At 42.4% G+C, this 14,928-nt stretch overlaps 2 protein-coding genes across 2 annotated transcripts in view; both read right to left on the bottom strand.

The window, feature by feature from the left end:
* The window catches only part of gas7b (growth arrest-specific 7b), a 52,877-nt gene extending 51,198 nt beyond the window's left edge, over nucleotides 1–1,679 (bottom strand). Inside the window, exon 1 of the mRNA XM_014179549.3 lies at nucleotides 1,206–1,679. Coding sequence (XP_014035024.1) covers nucleotides 1,206–1,385 — 180 coding nt within the window. The 5' untranslated portion in view covers nucleotides 1,386–1,679. The remainder of the gene's footprint in view (nucleotides 1–1,205) is intronic.
* Nucleotides 1,680–2,366: 687 nt separating this feature from the next.
* Nucleotides 2,367–14,687, bottom strand: LOC106589491 (myosin-4). The gene is made up of 38 exons (XM_014179548.3): nucleotides 14,218–14,687; nucleotides 13,403–13,546; nucleotides 12,576–12,732; nucleotides 12,184–12,211; nucleotides 11,966–12,071; nucleotides 11,744–11,836; nucleotides 11,588–11,651; nucleotides 11,408–11,506; nucleotides 11,214–11,317; nucleotides 10,907–11,045; nucleotides 10,643–10,761; nucleotides 10,397–10,546; nucleotides 10,133–10,303; nucleotides 9,732–10,038; nucleotides 9,571–9,635; nucleotides 9,390–9,477; nucleotides 8,741–8,858; nucleotides 8,515–8,638; nucleotides 8,274–8,410; nucleotides 7,900–8,155; nucleotides 7,320–7,562; nucleotides 7,053–7,229; nucleotides 6,812–6,957; nucleotides 6,628–6,718; nucleotides 6,127–6,516; nucleotides 5,801–6,046; nucleotides 5,512–5,708; nucleotides 5,121–5,304; nucleotides 4,876–5,041; nucleotides 4,640–4,764; nucleotides 4,189–4,497; nucleotides 3,779–3,982; nucleotides 3,523–3,648; nucleotides 3,261–3,431; nucleotides 2,935–3,039; nucleotides 2,711–2,806; nucleotides 2,476–2,610; nucleotides 2,367–2,378 (listed from the first exon to the last, which is right to left on the bottom strand). Exons 1-38 carry the CDS (start codon nucleotides 14,419–14,421, stop codon nucleotides 2,367–2,369), a joined length of 5,796 nt encoding a protein of 1,931 aa, XP_014035023.1. The 5' UTR covers nucleotides 14,422–14,687.
* Nucleotides 14,688–14,928: the final 241 nt, after the last annotated feature.

The following is a 14,928-nucleotide window of genomic DNA, read 5'->3' as shown; positions in this document are numbered from 1 at the left end:
CCAGTCCCTGCATTAATAGAGGTGAAATGCATCTGATTTTACATGTGAATAGAGTTTCCTTCTCATCCAGTTCTTAGTGAGGTGGTGGAACGGGTAGAGGGGTTGATGGTGCAACACACATCCTAAACCCGAGCCAATGTAACTAACTACTCAAGTAGTTTCCTTCAATGCAGCCTCCACCTGTTACACACCCAGTATCAGGTCATGTCAGAGCTTCTTCCCACTTATCCTTATCTGGAAAAATAGAGATGTACACTACTGTACCAAGTACCAGATTCCTCCCTGTATGTACATCTATCAAGAGATCTGACCCTTTATGATAAAAGGTGGACGTTCACATGCTCTGGAACTACAGGGTCACTGGTGATTTGGCAGTTCCCCTTCAAGCGCTACACAACCACATCAAGCTGGTATGTTGAATGACCGATTGAGGTGTGTTGAGGACCAGCTGCCTCGGCCAGCCGACCAGCCCACGTCCTACAGATCTACTCCCATCTCATTTCTGATCCAGTGATTTACTGTGTCCGCGAGTGTGAACATTGGGCTAGTGTCCATTTCCTTTTGCCAATTGTTGATAAAAACAAGTAATTAGCTGTGTTTTCTTGTCACTCTTGGCTAAAACCTGATTCAAGACAGTCCTTTGCTAAGGATTTCCCTGCCCTTCCGTGAACCTTGTGTTCACCTGCACACCGCACAAGCGCGTGTGTGTTCCCTCAGTAATCTGCCCCGTGCACTCATGCAGACAGACACAGGCAGGAGACCTGAGAATTCCAATGGAATGTGTCAGGAATGAGGAAATGTGGTGGAGGCCTCAGAAGAGTGGACAGGGGCGGGGAGGCTAGCTCTCAAGCTGATGAACACCAATAGGAAAACTGTTTGAAACCCTCATCTCTGAAACAAATCTCCACGTCTGTTAAGATACCAGCCATGGGTGTGAATGTGGGGTTATGAGGATACGTATTTAACACAATGTCAAAATATCCGAGTGTGTTATTGAAGTGTAAAGACATCTTGACTCCTTATGATGACGTTATTTCGTTGGGTAATATAGTAAGCATCATAAGGACTCGTACATCATTAGGTCATACTAAGTATACGCTTCACTCCAAACTCAAACGGAGGGGGGGGGGGGGTATTTTGGTGCCATTTGCTTCACCATTGGCATTGCACCATTTATTGATCTGAGAGTGGACATTCAGACTTACCTCTAAGACCTGAACATAACTTGCTGGGAACCATCCCTTGACTCCATCCAGCTCTCCTTCCCACCAGCCGCCAGGCAACGGCTGAACTATCTTTATGATTTCTCCAACTTCAAAAGTCAAACCCTGCTGATGTTGGTCCCCGCTGAAGGAGTATAAACTTTTGCAGTAAGATCCAGACATCGTTATCTTCTCCGGTATAACGTCGGGTCCGCGCGTAGATTCACACAGACTGATCCCTTTCCTCGAGATTCACTTGGATATTTATTGTCAAACTTGTAATGTTGATTAGTTAGCGCATCAATGACAACAATCCAACATGTTGCGAATCTGGTTAAAGTACTTTCTGAGTGAATGAAAAGGCATCCCTTGTCAAAAGAATCCTGTAAAATCCCGAACTCAGCGCAGATGCGTTCTGAGCGTGTGTATATGGGCGCTTCTCCGTTTGTGTGAACTCCCTTTCGCAAAGTCCACAGTTAAGTCTGTGCTCCTTCAATTCCTATTGCGCTTTTCTATGAGATAACCCGGTACTCGGTTCCGTTTTTTTTTGCACATTAGTTATGTTGTGGGGATTAGTAATCAATTAGCAACTTTCACCAAGGCTGGGCTTATTGAACTGTAACGTGCTTTGTCAGTTGAATCACTTCTCCAAGACGCGATTGTTTATGAAGGTTTGACAAGGCGACCGTGTAAAACAATGTGACTTTGCCATAACGTGAACTGTTGAAAAGGAGCTCCACCGATCAATGATATGCACGTCCAATGAATGCAGCTACTTAGTCATACTTTTGGAATGTGTGCCATAATTTATTTTGCAATTAAACGTAGTGTAGATCTCACAATCATGGTAGGCGAGCCTATGCTCGTTGTAACATACAGTATAGCCATGTCTATTAGGTCGAAAGTAATCTTAGTGTCGCAATCTTGAAGTGAAAAGTGGAGGCAAGATAGAAAATACAACGGGTGTTAACCACAAGGCGGCGCCAATATACTTCAGGTAGAAATGCAGTATTCTTTCCAAAGGAGCTTATATCATAGGGCTACACACAAAACCCATATTATGTGCGTTTAATAATACAGCACATACAGTGAGCCAAGCATGCATAGTACATAAGGAATTAAAAACTCCTATTTTAGGAGTCTTTGAGTCATATCTTCTCTTCACTATTCTTTGCTCTGTTTGGAGAAAGAAAGGTTTGATATCATTCACTACCTATGAATACTGTGGCATTACTAAACAACATTCTCTGTAAAGGTATAATTTCAAACAAACCGTTGAGCCCATGTCTCTGCTCTTGGCTCTCATCTTGTTGACCTGGGACTCAGCGAGATCAGCCCTCTCGGATGCCTCATCCAGTTCATGTTGCACTTTCCTGAACTTAGTCAGGTGTGTGTTAGCCTGCTCTTCCTGTGGAGAAATTCAGCATCAACAAGGTTAACGTCATAATTAAATACATATGCAGCCATTTTGAATTGGGGTATAGATGACAAATGAAAGTTTTTCTTACAGCTTCCTCAGCCTGGCGTTTGTATGCCTTTACTTTCAGCTGCAGCTTGTTCACCAGGTCCTGGAGTCTGAAGACATTCTTCTTGTCCTCCTCTGCCTGGAAAATATTATTATTATTACCATTTTGTCTTCATCCACCTACCCCACATCATCATCATCATAACCATCATTATCATTAAACTACTGTAGTAGTGGTAATATCAATGCAATATGGTAATCCTCTACCTGGTAGGAGAGTTCCTTGACTCTCCTCTCATATTTCCTGACTCCTTTGATGGCATCAACTCTCATCCTCTGCTCAGCCTCCAGTTCTCCCTCCAACTCTCGCACCTGCAACCCAGAGGGTCAAAGGTTGGAATGTCACTCTTTCAAATATATTTGTTTAATTAATATGCACTTCTTTTGAAAAATCTATTTGAAATTCAGATGCAGAGTTATTATAGCCTAGAGATTTTCCTACCGCTCATACTCAGTCGGCTAATCCTCTGGATATCATCCATTTGAGAGCTATGCATTTGCATATCAGAAGAGAATAGCTATTATTGACTCACCCTGGTCTCCAGTTTCTGGAGTTGCTTCTTGCCTCCCTTCATGGCCAAGTTCTCAGCCTCGTCCAGACGGACCTGCAGGTCTTTGACTGTGACCTCCAGGTTTTTCCTCATCCTCTCCAGGTGAGCGCTGGTGTCCTGCTCCTTCTTCAGCTCCTCAGCCATCATGGCTGCCTGCATTGGCACACAGAGAACAAGGATAAACAGGATTGAAAGAGGGATGTCTATGACAGTGTACTCTGTGAAACCTCTGGTTGTCACTCACGTCCGTGATTGCCTTCTTGGCTTTCTCCTCTGCATTCCTGGCCTCCTGGACAGCATCCTCAACCTCAGCCTGGAGTTGGGTGAGGTCAGCATCCAGCTTCTTTTTGGTGCTCATCAGGTTGATGTTCTGAAACAGAAGTTCTTCAACTTGAGAAGTTCTTCCTGACTTGACCGATGAGAATAGATAAGGCCTCAACTGTAATTTACATGATTATATTTCCTTATAAATATGATGTAAATAAGCCACTGACACTAACCTGGGAATGCAGCAGCCCCACTTTCTCACAGGCGTCAGTCAGTTCCTGCTCGGCCATCTTGCGGCTCCTCTCCGTCTGCTCCAGGGCAGCCCTCAGCTCCTCCACTTCGGCCTGCATCAGGGAGCTCCTGCGCTCCACCATGGCTGTCTGCTCCCTCAGGTCCTCCTGGCTACGCAGAGCCTCATCCAGGTGCAGCTGGGCATCCTGGCAAACCAGTCCCAACCATGTCTTGATTAGTTCTATGAAGCTGCAACTGAAGTCCAGCAAGGAAGTAGAGGTGTGGATCCTACTTCTAACACCGATTCATCGAAGTTGGGGGATAGTGCTACTACCATGCTCTGTTATGATGCCACACATTGCCCTGCTCCAAAATTCATCACATGGCTGTTTGCAGTAAAAGTGACCCTCACCTTAAGTTGTCCCTGGACATTCCTCAGCTGTTTCTGGGCCTCAGCAGACTGCCGGTTGACATGGCTCAACTGGATCTCCATCTCGTTAAGATCAGCCTCCATTTTGCATTTGAACCTGAGAGCATCATTCCTGCCCCTGACCTCAGCTTCCAGAGTGCTCTGCATGGACTCGATCAACCTCTGGTTGTTGCATTTTAGCTTATCCATCTCCTCGTCCTTTTCCGCTAGCTTCCTGTCCACTTCGCCTTTGACCTGGGCCAGCTCCAGGTGCACACGTAGTATCTTGGACTCCTCGTGCTCCAGAGAGGCCTGAGGGAGATAAGGGTGGTGATTGAAGAGCACTTGCTTTGAAGTGTACATGTAACTATAAAGAGTACAACCTACCGGGTTTCATGCCCAGAACTGAACCAAACCAACTTTACTCATCTACAGTATTGTTGAAACACAGTACCTCTGCTTCCTCAAGAGCTGTCTGGATCTCTGCTTTCTCAGTCTCTATAATCTTCTTGGCCTTCTCCACTTCATGGATGCTCTTCCCAGTCTCACCAAGCTGATCACTCAGGTCTGTGACCTCCTCTGGTGATCAAATAGAAAAACAGAGATTTGGTCAATAATTTTATCAGTTGCCTTTGCCTATAGGATACTTTTTAAAGTCTAAGAATGTCAAAACCACAGTCTCAGCCATACGCTGCAGCGTCTTGTTCTCTCTCTTCATGGTCTCCAGCTGATCCAGACATTCCTCGTAAGAATTCTTCATTTTGAAGAGCTCAGTGCTAATAGCACGAGACCCTTTCTGGGAACCTTCCAGCTCAGCCTGACTCTCCTCATACTTCTGCTTCCATTCAGCCAAAATCTGAGGAGACAAAAAGTTTGTTACCAAGAAATAGACCTCAAATTAAAATGATTTGAGTCCTCTCCAAGTCATTTAATACCTTGTCAAAGTTCTTTTGCCTTTTGTCCAGGTTAGCGGCCCAGGCGTGATTTTTCTCCTGATCAATCATCAGGTCCTCTACCTCTCCCTGCAGCCTCTGCTTGCTCTTCTCCAGAGAGGAACACTTAGCGTTCACAGCCTCAATTGTCTCTTCTGCATCCTGAAGACGCAGGGCAAGCTTCTTCCTAATAGATAAATTAAAAGTTATAGAGAGCCATAGATATAGAGATTTTAGCAAACGCTGCTATATATTAAGAAATAGAATGGTCTCTATATTGTCATCAACAGTTCCAAAAAACCACTGTATGCAAATCAGAATATCTTTGCAATGGAATGTTTGGTGTCAGCATGAGAGTCTAACTCTGTATATCTACAGGTCTGACTAATCATACTTGGCCTCCTCCAGCTCTTCTGTTCTCTGGATGGCATCAGACTCGTATTTGGTTCTCCACTGAGCCACCTCTACATTGGCCTTGGACATGCCGCGCTGCAGCTCTGCCGTGGCCTCCTGCTCCTCCTCGAACTGCTCCCTCAGTAGGTCACAGTCATGGCGGGACGATTGGAGGACATGGGCTAGGGCATTTTTGACCTGCAAACACACCCAGTAAGGGAAACGTTTAGTATGTGTCTTAATGTTTGTTTGATGTGATGCGGACATTTGAATCAGTTGTGTTTCTGTACCTTAAGCTCCTCTTCAGCCAGCCTCTTCAGTTCATCCACCTGCGAAGTCAAAGCCTGTTTGCTTCTGGTCAGCTGGGATACCAGCGATTCTCTCTCCTCCAGCTGACGAGAAAGCTCGCCATTCTCTGTTTGGAATCTTGCTTTTTGGACAGTGATGTCAGTGACGTTTCGCTGACTTTCGTCGCTTTTGGCCTTTAGCTCGCTGATTTGATCTTCAAGGCTTCGGCACATTTTCTCCAGGTTACTCTGGCAGAACAAAACATTCTTTATAACCTCAAATATAGGTTTGAAAATGTGCAATAAATCATGTTAACTTGTCAACTTACCTTCAATTTGGACACCGACTCCATGTTGCTGACCAGGTCACTGATCTCCATTTTGTATTCTCCCTTCTCCTTCTCCAGCTTCTGCTTGACTCGCTGCAGGTTGTCGATGTGCTCTCCCATCTCGGCCATACTTTCTGCATGTTTCTTACGCAGGGCAGCAGAAGTAGCCTCATGGTGCAGAGTTGACTCCTCCAGGTCACGTCTCAGTTTCTGAAACTCGGCCTCTCGCTTCTTGTTCATCTCAATCTGAGCAATGGTGGCTCCACCAGCTTCTTCAAGCCTCTCACTGATCTCCTCAAGTTCCCTGGCGAGATCAGACCTCTGTTTCTCCACCTTAGCCCTGGCAGCACGTTCAGCCTCAATCTCCTCTTCCAGCTCCTCAATACGGGCCTGGAAAAAACAGAACAGTTGATAAAAAACCATTGGATGCATTGTTGGCAGTTGCACCACATATCAACATCATTGCTTGAAACATGTGTTGCATTTGTTGCATTTTGATACCTGATGTTCCTTTAGTTTCTTCTGCAACTGGGCACCAAGGGCTTGCTCATCCTCCATTTTCCCAGCAAGATGACAGATTTCAAAGTCTTTCCTATAAGTTAAATATTAATTGAAAGTTGTTAAAATGTGGATAAAACTTGATCCAGTAGAATGTATACAGTATGTAAGAAGTATTTAATCTTACTTCTTCTGCTTTTCATCCGTTTGCTGTTTTTCATTCTCCAGATCCATTATGGATTCCTGGGCATGTTTTAAATCTCCCTCAAACTTCTTCCTGGATCTCTCAAGGTCCATGGAATGTTTCTTCTCTTGTTCAAGAGAGCCCTCTAGCTGTAACATCACATGGAATAATTTTAAGAATATACCAAGGTTAGGACGTCATGACATACAGTAGGCCTATGATGTACTGGACTTGTCAAACTCACGTCGTCCACTTGCTGTTCCAGCTTGGCCTTGGCTTTGGTCAGAGTGTTGACTTTGTCTTCCTCTGCCTGGAGATCATATAAGACTTGCTGGTGGGCTTCTTGGAGGGCTTTCTTCTCCTTGGATACTTTAACAATGGTTTCATCCAGTGTTGACACTTCTTCAGTCAAGTTTTTCACCTGTTCACAGAAACACAAAAGTGAACAGTTCTCATACTGATAAAATAAATAGCTTCAATGTAGACTTTATGCCGGGGAAGTTTCTTTAACCTTGTTTTCAGTTGCATGTTTCTCTTTCTCCACTTTAACCAGGGTGAGCTCCAGATCATCAATGTCCTTCTTTAACTCAGAACACTCGTCCTCCAGCTTCCTCTTCTTGGCGGTCAGCTCAGCGTTTATCTCCTCCTCATCCTCCAGCCTCTCACTCAGCTCTTTAGCTTTGACCTCCAGCTGGATCTTGTTCTTGACGAGACTCTCACATCTCTCCTCCGCATCTGAAAGGTTCTCACTTTCCTACAAAATTATTTTCAAAACATGTTTAAATCAAATATTATATTTATTTGTTACCGGTAACTTCACAATTTATCAGTAAACTACCAGAATTTTGGAAACTTTAAAGGATTATAGCTAATTTTCATAACATGTAAAATATATACAATTAGAAAATAAGATGTTTTAAAAATGAAAAATAGAATGACAAAGCTGTAAAACCTTAGTGAATACCGTTGGTGTTTAATATGAGAGTTTCAACATAAAATAACCTTTATATTTTTATATGCTTTTATTTATTTTACAATGTCAATATAGCTTTGTTGTAAATGTTTTGGGTCCTAACTGGTGAATAACATACCAAAGCTACTTGTAACTGAAGATCGTTATTTTCCTGCAGAAGGGAGACCATTTTCTCCTCTAGTTCCTTCTTCTTGGCTTCAGCCTTGGCCAGGTTCTCCTTGCACTTGGCAAACTCTTCCTTCATGGTGGCCATTTCCTTCTCAGTCTCAGCACTCTTTAGGAGTGGCTTGATCTTGAAGTACAGCTTCATCCATGGCCAGTGTTTCACGTTCATGAAGGAGCGGATGTTGTACTGGACGATGAAAATAGATTCTCTGTGTGAGGAATGAGAGGTTATTACATCATCCCCATGGTCAGAAAAATGAAATATTATAGCTTCACAGATAATTAGTCAAGCAGATCAGTCTTACTGAGTCAATTTATCAGTCTTACCTTCGCTCCATCATCTTTTTGAACTCCTTCCTCATGACGAAGCCTCTGCAGAGCGCTTGAGTCATTGTAACCAACACTGCCAGCTTCTCGTCTCTCATCTCCTCCAGAGTTCCCAGCAGCCCAGCCTTAAAAAACACCTGAGAGACAAAAGGACATATTTGGGCCGTAGAATAGGATTTAGATTGACTGCCAGTGTTAACATTGTGGTTTATGATTGTGGACAAAATTGGGCTCCTCTTACCTTGGTGTGCCCAAATTTGTACTGAGTGTGGTCCACATCAATTGACCCCAAGAGCCTCTCTGAAGCTTTCTTGTTGTCAATGAACTGGCCATCGGGGATAACACTAGCATTCAATACTTTGTACCTGTTACAAACATGAAAGATATATACATTAGGTATGTTGTCTTTTTTTCAAAGGATTTAAATGCATAGAATTTTTGGTGAACTACCATTGATGATTGTATACCTTTGCTTGAAATCACCATACAGGATTCTGCTCGGGAAACCTTTTCTGCAGATTCTGATACCTTCTAACACACCATTACACCTCAGCTGGTGGATCACCAAGGCATTCTCCATGAGACCTAAGATGTACAAGATTTTGGCTGCATTTTATCTGAAGAGAATGATTATTAACTGCCACAGTGAGCTCCAAAAGTATTGGGACAGTTACACATTTTTTTGTTGTCTTGGCTCTGTACTCCAGCAATTTGGATTTGAAATGACTATGAGGTTAAAGTGCTGACTGTTAGCTTTAATTTGATGTGATTTTCATCCATATCGGATTAACCGTTTAGAAATTCTAATTTTTGTTTTACATAGTCCCCCATTTTAGGGGACCAAAAGCATTGGACCAAATTCACTTATGTAGATTAAAGTGGTCCAAAGTTTAGTATTTGGTCTCATTCTCCTAGCATGCGAAGATATGTGTGCGTCTGTAACTTTGTCACTCATCATTATTCACAATTCATTCAGGATTATCCGTAATCATGGTAGCATCCACATCCATGTAGAAGTGTTTTACAATAAAACAAAACAAAAAATTCACTGTCCCATTACTTTTGGAGCTCACTCCATCTCGTACATACACTCAGTAACCAATGCTTTAGTGCTACCTGGAGTCTTTGACTCGTTGGGAATCAAGCAGCGCACAAAGTGAGGATGAGTGCATCTGAGGTTTGTCATCAGCTTGCCCAAGTTCTCCTGTGGAATGATAGTAACGTGTTTGAGTGGAACGTTTGAGTCTCAATACCTCATTTGTATTCATTATTTTCCCTACTTGATGAATCCCCCTACCCTAAACAAGGCAGACACTGTTTGGAAGGAGCCACCTTTCTTCTTGGCACCTTTCTTGCTAAGATCTGTCAAAGAAACAAGCAAGAGTTGTGTGAATATCTATAACACCATGTTGTGTACACAAGATCATGTTTTTAGAGGTAAAGTTATAGATCCCGTACCATCGGCTTGTGTAAAGCTTGCATATAAGAGAGACAGCAGTTTAACTGCAGACTTCTGATACAGCTGGACCACAGACTCATTCAGTGGGTCCTTGTTCTTGTCCAGCCATCCACAGATGTTGTAGTTTACAGTTCCGGCATAGTGCATCAGGGAGAAGTGGGCCTCGGCCTTGCCTTTGGCAGGCTTGGGCTTCTGAAAGCAGCCAGTCTTTCCCAGATGCTGGTCGTACAGCTTGCTCTTGAAGGTGGTGTCTGAAGCCTTGGGGAACATGCACTCCTCTTCAAGGATGGAAAAGATGCCCATTGGCTGTAGTGGAATGAGGTTGATAAGAGGTTGATACGAGATACAACAGTAGTGTAAATTCTTCTCATCTGACATGAAATATTCCCATTACACTTACCTTCTCAATGAGCTCAATGCAGGCAGCCAAGTCCATTCCAAAGTCTATGAACTCCCACTCAATTCCCTCTTTCTTGTACTCCTCTTGTTCCAGCACAAACATGTGGTGGTTGAAAAACTGTTGCAGTTTCTCATTGGTGAAGTTGATACACAGCTGCTCCAGACTGTTGTACTGTAGAAAGTATTTGATTGACATACTGTATTTCAATATTACAGAGACTGTATCATTAGATTAAGTACTGTGTTGAGGACATTCAATACTTACATCAAAGATCTCAAACCCAGCGATGTCCAGGACACCAATGAAGAACTGCCTTGGCTGCTTGGTGTCCAACATCTGGTTAATACGGATAACCATCCACAAGAACATCTTCTCATAGATGGATTTTGCCAGGGCCATAACTGAATTATGGACCTAAAAGTGAAAAAATAATACAACAGAATTGGAATAATCATAATGGACTGATTGATATGCATTTATTGGTAATATTGAATAGATAGGATTTTTCACCTGCTGAACTGTCTGTCCTTTGGTGACATATTCATTTCCAACCTTCACTCTTGGGTAGCAGAGAGCTTTTAGCAGATCTGCAGAGTTCAGGCCCAGGAGGTAGGCAATTTTATCAGCCACTAAAACAATGACAGGAGCCGTAGAAGAATTTTAACATCTCCCTCAAAGGACCATTTCTGAGATGAGTCACATGTTGTACTTTTCAGGGTAAGTATATATACAGTATATTCATATTATGTATACATATTCAAAACCCATGTTTACCCTCAGTGCCGTCTGGCTCTGCTTGCTCCTCTCTCTGCTTCTGCTTGAACTTCATGTTCCCATGATGCATCACAGCACCTGTCAGCTTGAAGATGCCCATCTTTTCATCCAGCGTGAAGCCCAAGATATCAATAGCAGTCTAGTAGCCAAATCAATCAGATATAAGTAGATTCAATGTTAATAGAAGAGCAGGAAACAAAATATACACTATATGTAGATTCCACATGATGTTGTATTATGTTAATCACATTATGGTAAATGTGCAAACATAATTTGTCAAGTTATTTGTCAAATCAAGAAGACCTACATCGGTGGCGACCAGTTCATCTTTGTCTACGATGCTGGTCACAGTGATCTGCCCCTGACTGATCATGGGGAAATCATATGGGTTGGTTGTGATGAGCAGCATCTCTGTGGAGATTAAAATAGTCATTAGTGATTTAAAATTCAATACTCAGCTGGATGGACCATTGGCAATACCATTAATCATGTGATCCTTACCTATCAGCTCTGGCTTGTGGTTGGTCATTACTTGATAGAAGATGTGATAACTTCTCTCATCAACAAGCTGGAATGTCACTCTGGACTTTTCCAGCAAGTCTGGGGAAAGAGTCAAGAGTGTCAATGCCTTCCATAACCTCTAGTCTAGACCATGCACAGAAACACACAGCATAGACTCACATGTCTCAATATCAGCTGATGCTAGCTTTCCAGTGGTTCCAAAATGAATCCTGATGAATTTACCCTGTTTGGAAAATAATAATTTATGATTCCTGGTTTGAACTGTAACACGTCTTAAGAATTATATTAAAGATAACGGTAATAGGCTCAACTTACAAATCGTGAGGAGTTGTCGTTCCTCACAGTTTTGGCATTCCCATAGGCCTCTAGCAGGGGGTTGGCTGCAATGATTTGATCCTCCAGCGAGCCCTGTAGAATAATTTCTTACACTTTACTTCACAAACCACTATTTATCTGATATTTAGTTAAAATGACTATTACATACATTTGAACTAGTTTTTTGTCAGCTGGCACCAGCCTGGTATCACAGGGCCTCACCTGCATTTTGCCACTGGTAGATTCTTTCTTCCCAGACACTGCGATTGTCGCAAAGTACTGGATGACACGCTTAGTGTTCACAGTCTTCCCTGCACCAGATTCTCCACTGAGTTCAAATAAATAAACAAGGTTGGGAAAAGAATAATATAGGTCAAATAAGATAAGTGTTAGTTGTGGTACAAAAATATGAGGGTTTGTTAATATAGAATGCAACTTACGTGATAAGGACAGACTGGTTCTCTCTGTCTGTGAATAAAAATATTTTGATGAGAGGGTTTAATGAGGGGGATATATTAACATATTGACATGACTCTCTGAGGTCATTAAAGATCCCATTTCACTTATCGTAAGAGTAGGGGTGTTAACCCCGGTGTCCTGGCTAAATTCCCAATCTGGCCCTCATACCATCACGGCCACCTAATCATCCCCAGCTTACAATTGCCTCATTCATCCCCCTTCCTCTCCCCTGAAACTATTCCCCAGGACGTTGCTGTAAATGAGAATGTGTTCTCAGTCAACTTACCTGGTAAAAGAACGGTAAAATAAAAAAAACATAATCAGGTAATTCTGCTGAATAAGGTTTTCCATTAGAGCCAAATATCAACCTTACCAGTGAGCATGAACTGATATGCGTTGTCAGAGACAGAGAAGATATGAGGCGGGGCTTCCATGCGTTTCTTCCCTCTGTAGGCCACTACCACCTCCTGGTTGTAGACTGGTAACCACTTATAGGGGTTTACAGTGACACAGAACAGCCCAGAGTAGGTCTGAAACATAGTTTAGTAACCAATTACTTTTGGCTCATCTCATTGATATTGTATTGGAGTGAATGATAAAGAATTGTATATACTACACAGTGGTCCAAAGTACTTAAATAAAAATACTTTAAAGTACTACTTAAGTCGTTTTTTGGTGTACCTTTACTTTAGCCAACTTTTACTTCACTACATGCCTAAAGGAAATAATGTACTTTTTACTCCACACATTTTCCCTGACACCCATAAGTACTCGTTACATTTTCACAGGAAAATGGTCCAATTCACACACTTATCAAGAGAACGTCCCTGGTCATCCCTACTGCCTCTGATCTGGCGGACTCACTAAACACAAATGCTTAATTTGTAAATTATGTCTGAGTGTTCGAGTGGGCCCCTGGCTATCTGTAAATGTAAAAAAAAAACATAATAATTGTGCTGTCTGGTTTGCCTAATAATATAAGGAATTTGAGAGGAGTTATACTTTTACTTTTGATACTTAAGTATATTTAAAACCAAATACTTTTAGACTTTTACTCAAGTAGTATTTTACTGGGTGACTTTCACTTTTACTTGAGTCATTTTTATATTAAGGTATCTTTACTTTTACTCAAGTACTGTATGACTATTGAGCCCTTTTTCCACCACTGACAGTATGTAATGTCAACCAGTCTAGACTCACATAGATCATCCATGCTGCGTAACGCTCTTTGAGGTTATACAGCACGGTGGCCTCGTTGAGGTGGGTCATCATGGCCATGTCCTCAATCTTATCAAATTTAGGAGGATTCATTGGATACACATCATCCTCCGTCACTGTTACACCCTTGGAAAGTTAGACATAAGAGTTATTAACATGTAGTACTACTTCTATTAATTACTAGCATATTGTATTAGTTATTATTACAATGTACACTGAGTATACAAACATTAACACCTGCTCTTACTATGATAAAGACTGACCAGGTGAATCCAGGTGAAAGATATGATTCCTTATTGATGACACTTAAATCCACTTCAATCAGTGTAGATGAAGGGGAGGAGACAGGTTAAAGAAGGATTTTTAAGCCTTGAAACAGTTGAGACATGGATTGTGTATGTGTGCCATTCAGAGGGTGAATGGGTAAGACAAAAAATGTAAGTGCCTTTGATCGGGGTATGTTAGTAGGTGCCAGGCTCACCAGTTTGTGTCAATAACTGCAACGCTGCTGGGCTTTTCCACACTCAACAGTTTCATGTGTGTATAAAGAATGGTCCACCACCCAAAGGACATCCAGCTAACTTGACACAACTGTGAGAAGCATTAGAGTCAAAATGGGCCAGCATCCCTGTGGAACACTTTAAACACCTTGTAGAGTCCATGCTCTGACGAACTGTGGCTGTTCTGAGGGCAAAAAGGTGGGGTGCAACTCAACATTAGGAAGGTGTTCCTAATGTTTGGTATACTCAGTGTAGTAATACTGTCTATATTCATTATTTGTGGAGTCAAACACTCACTTGTCCACCAGTAATCTTTACAGTGACTTTGCCACCGTCTCTCTTCTGGATGTTGCCTTTGAGGTACAGCTCTTTGCTGTCGGTCACATAGCAGGCTGTCTTGGCATCAAATGGGATGTTCTGAGCGGCAATCCTCTCTCGCTCCGGTTTCCGGAGGTATACGGCTGCCTCGCCGAAAATGGCCATCTCTGCGTCCGTACTCATGGCTGGGCTTTTACTGTGAAGAGAAAGCTGAGTTTCAAAATAAGTCCAAGAAATTCACTTTCTCTGATGGAGAGACATCCAGTGACAGGAATCAATCAAAAAGACCAGCTGAGAGAGGACTGTAATATAAAGCGTCTTCAACCTTACCCAAATCCAGACTCACTGAGAAAAGGTTGCGGTTTTGTTTCACTCACCTGAGGAGATATAGGAGCCATTCTTTTTTTATTCATTTTTGAATGAAATAAAACATTTGAAAAGATCGTAACGGAACCTTTTGTTGATAAAAAGCTTTAGCATAGACAGTCAGTAGTGCACAAACCTCTATAGGAGAGGGTTTTATATTACTCACCAGAGTTCTCCCTCAGACGGATCCCTCAGTAATCAAAGGGACTCACTGGAGCGGCTTTTATTGAGATAATTTGGGTCGCCCCTGAAATCCTTCCCGTTGTTTTGGGCATGGAAAAGTAAGCCCCCCCCCCCCGATTAGTTCTCTGTCATCTCTCATTA

Source organism: Salmo salar, chromosome 28, assembly GCF_965601325.2.
Source record: "Salmo salar chromosome 28, fSalSal1, whole genome shotgun sequence".
NCBI classification, from domain to species: Eukaryota; Metazoa; Chordata; class Actinopteri; order Salmoniformes; family Salmonidae; genus Salmo; species Salmo salar.
Note: the sequence above shows the minus strand (reverse complement) of the source record. Positions and strands in the feature narration are given on the sequence as shown.

What these genes read in the sequence shown, in the direction of transcription:
- LOC106589491 (XM_014179548.3), bottom strand. Translation starts at nt 14,421, where the DNA reads ATGAGTACGGACGCAGAGATGGCCATTTTCGGCGAGGCAGCCGTATAC. An exon ending in AACATGCAACTGAAAACAAG is followed by an intron (nt 7,230 to 7,319) that starts GTTAAAGAAACT and finishes TTCTGTGAACAG; the next exon opens with GTGAAAAACTTGACTGAAGA. An exon ending in CAGCTCTTGAGGAAGCAGAG is followed by an intron (nt 4,498 to 4,639) that starts GTACTGTGTTTC and finishes TATCTCCCTCAG; the next exon opens with GCCTCTCTGGAGCACGAGGA.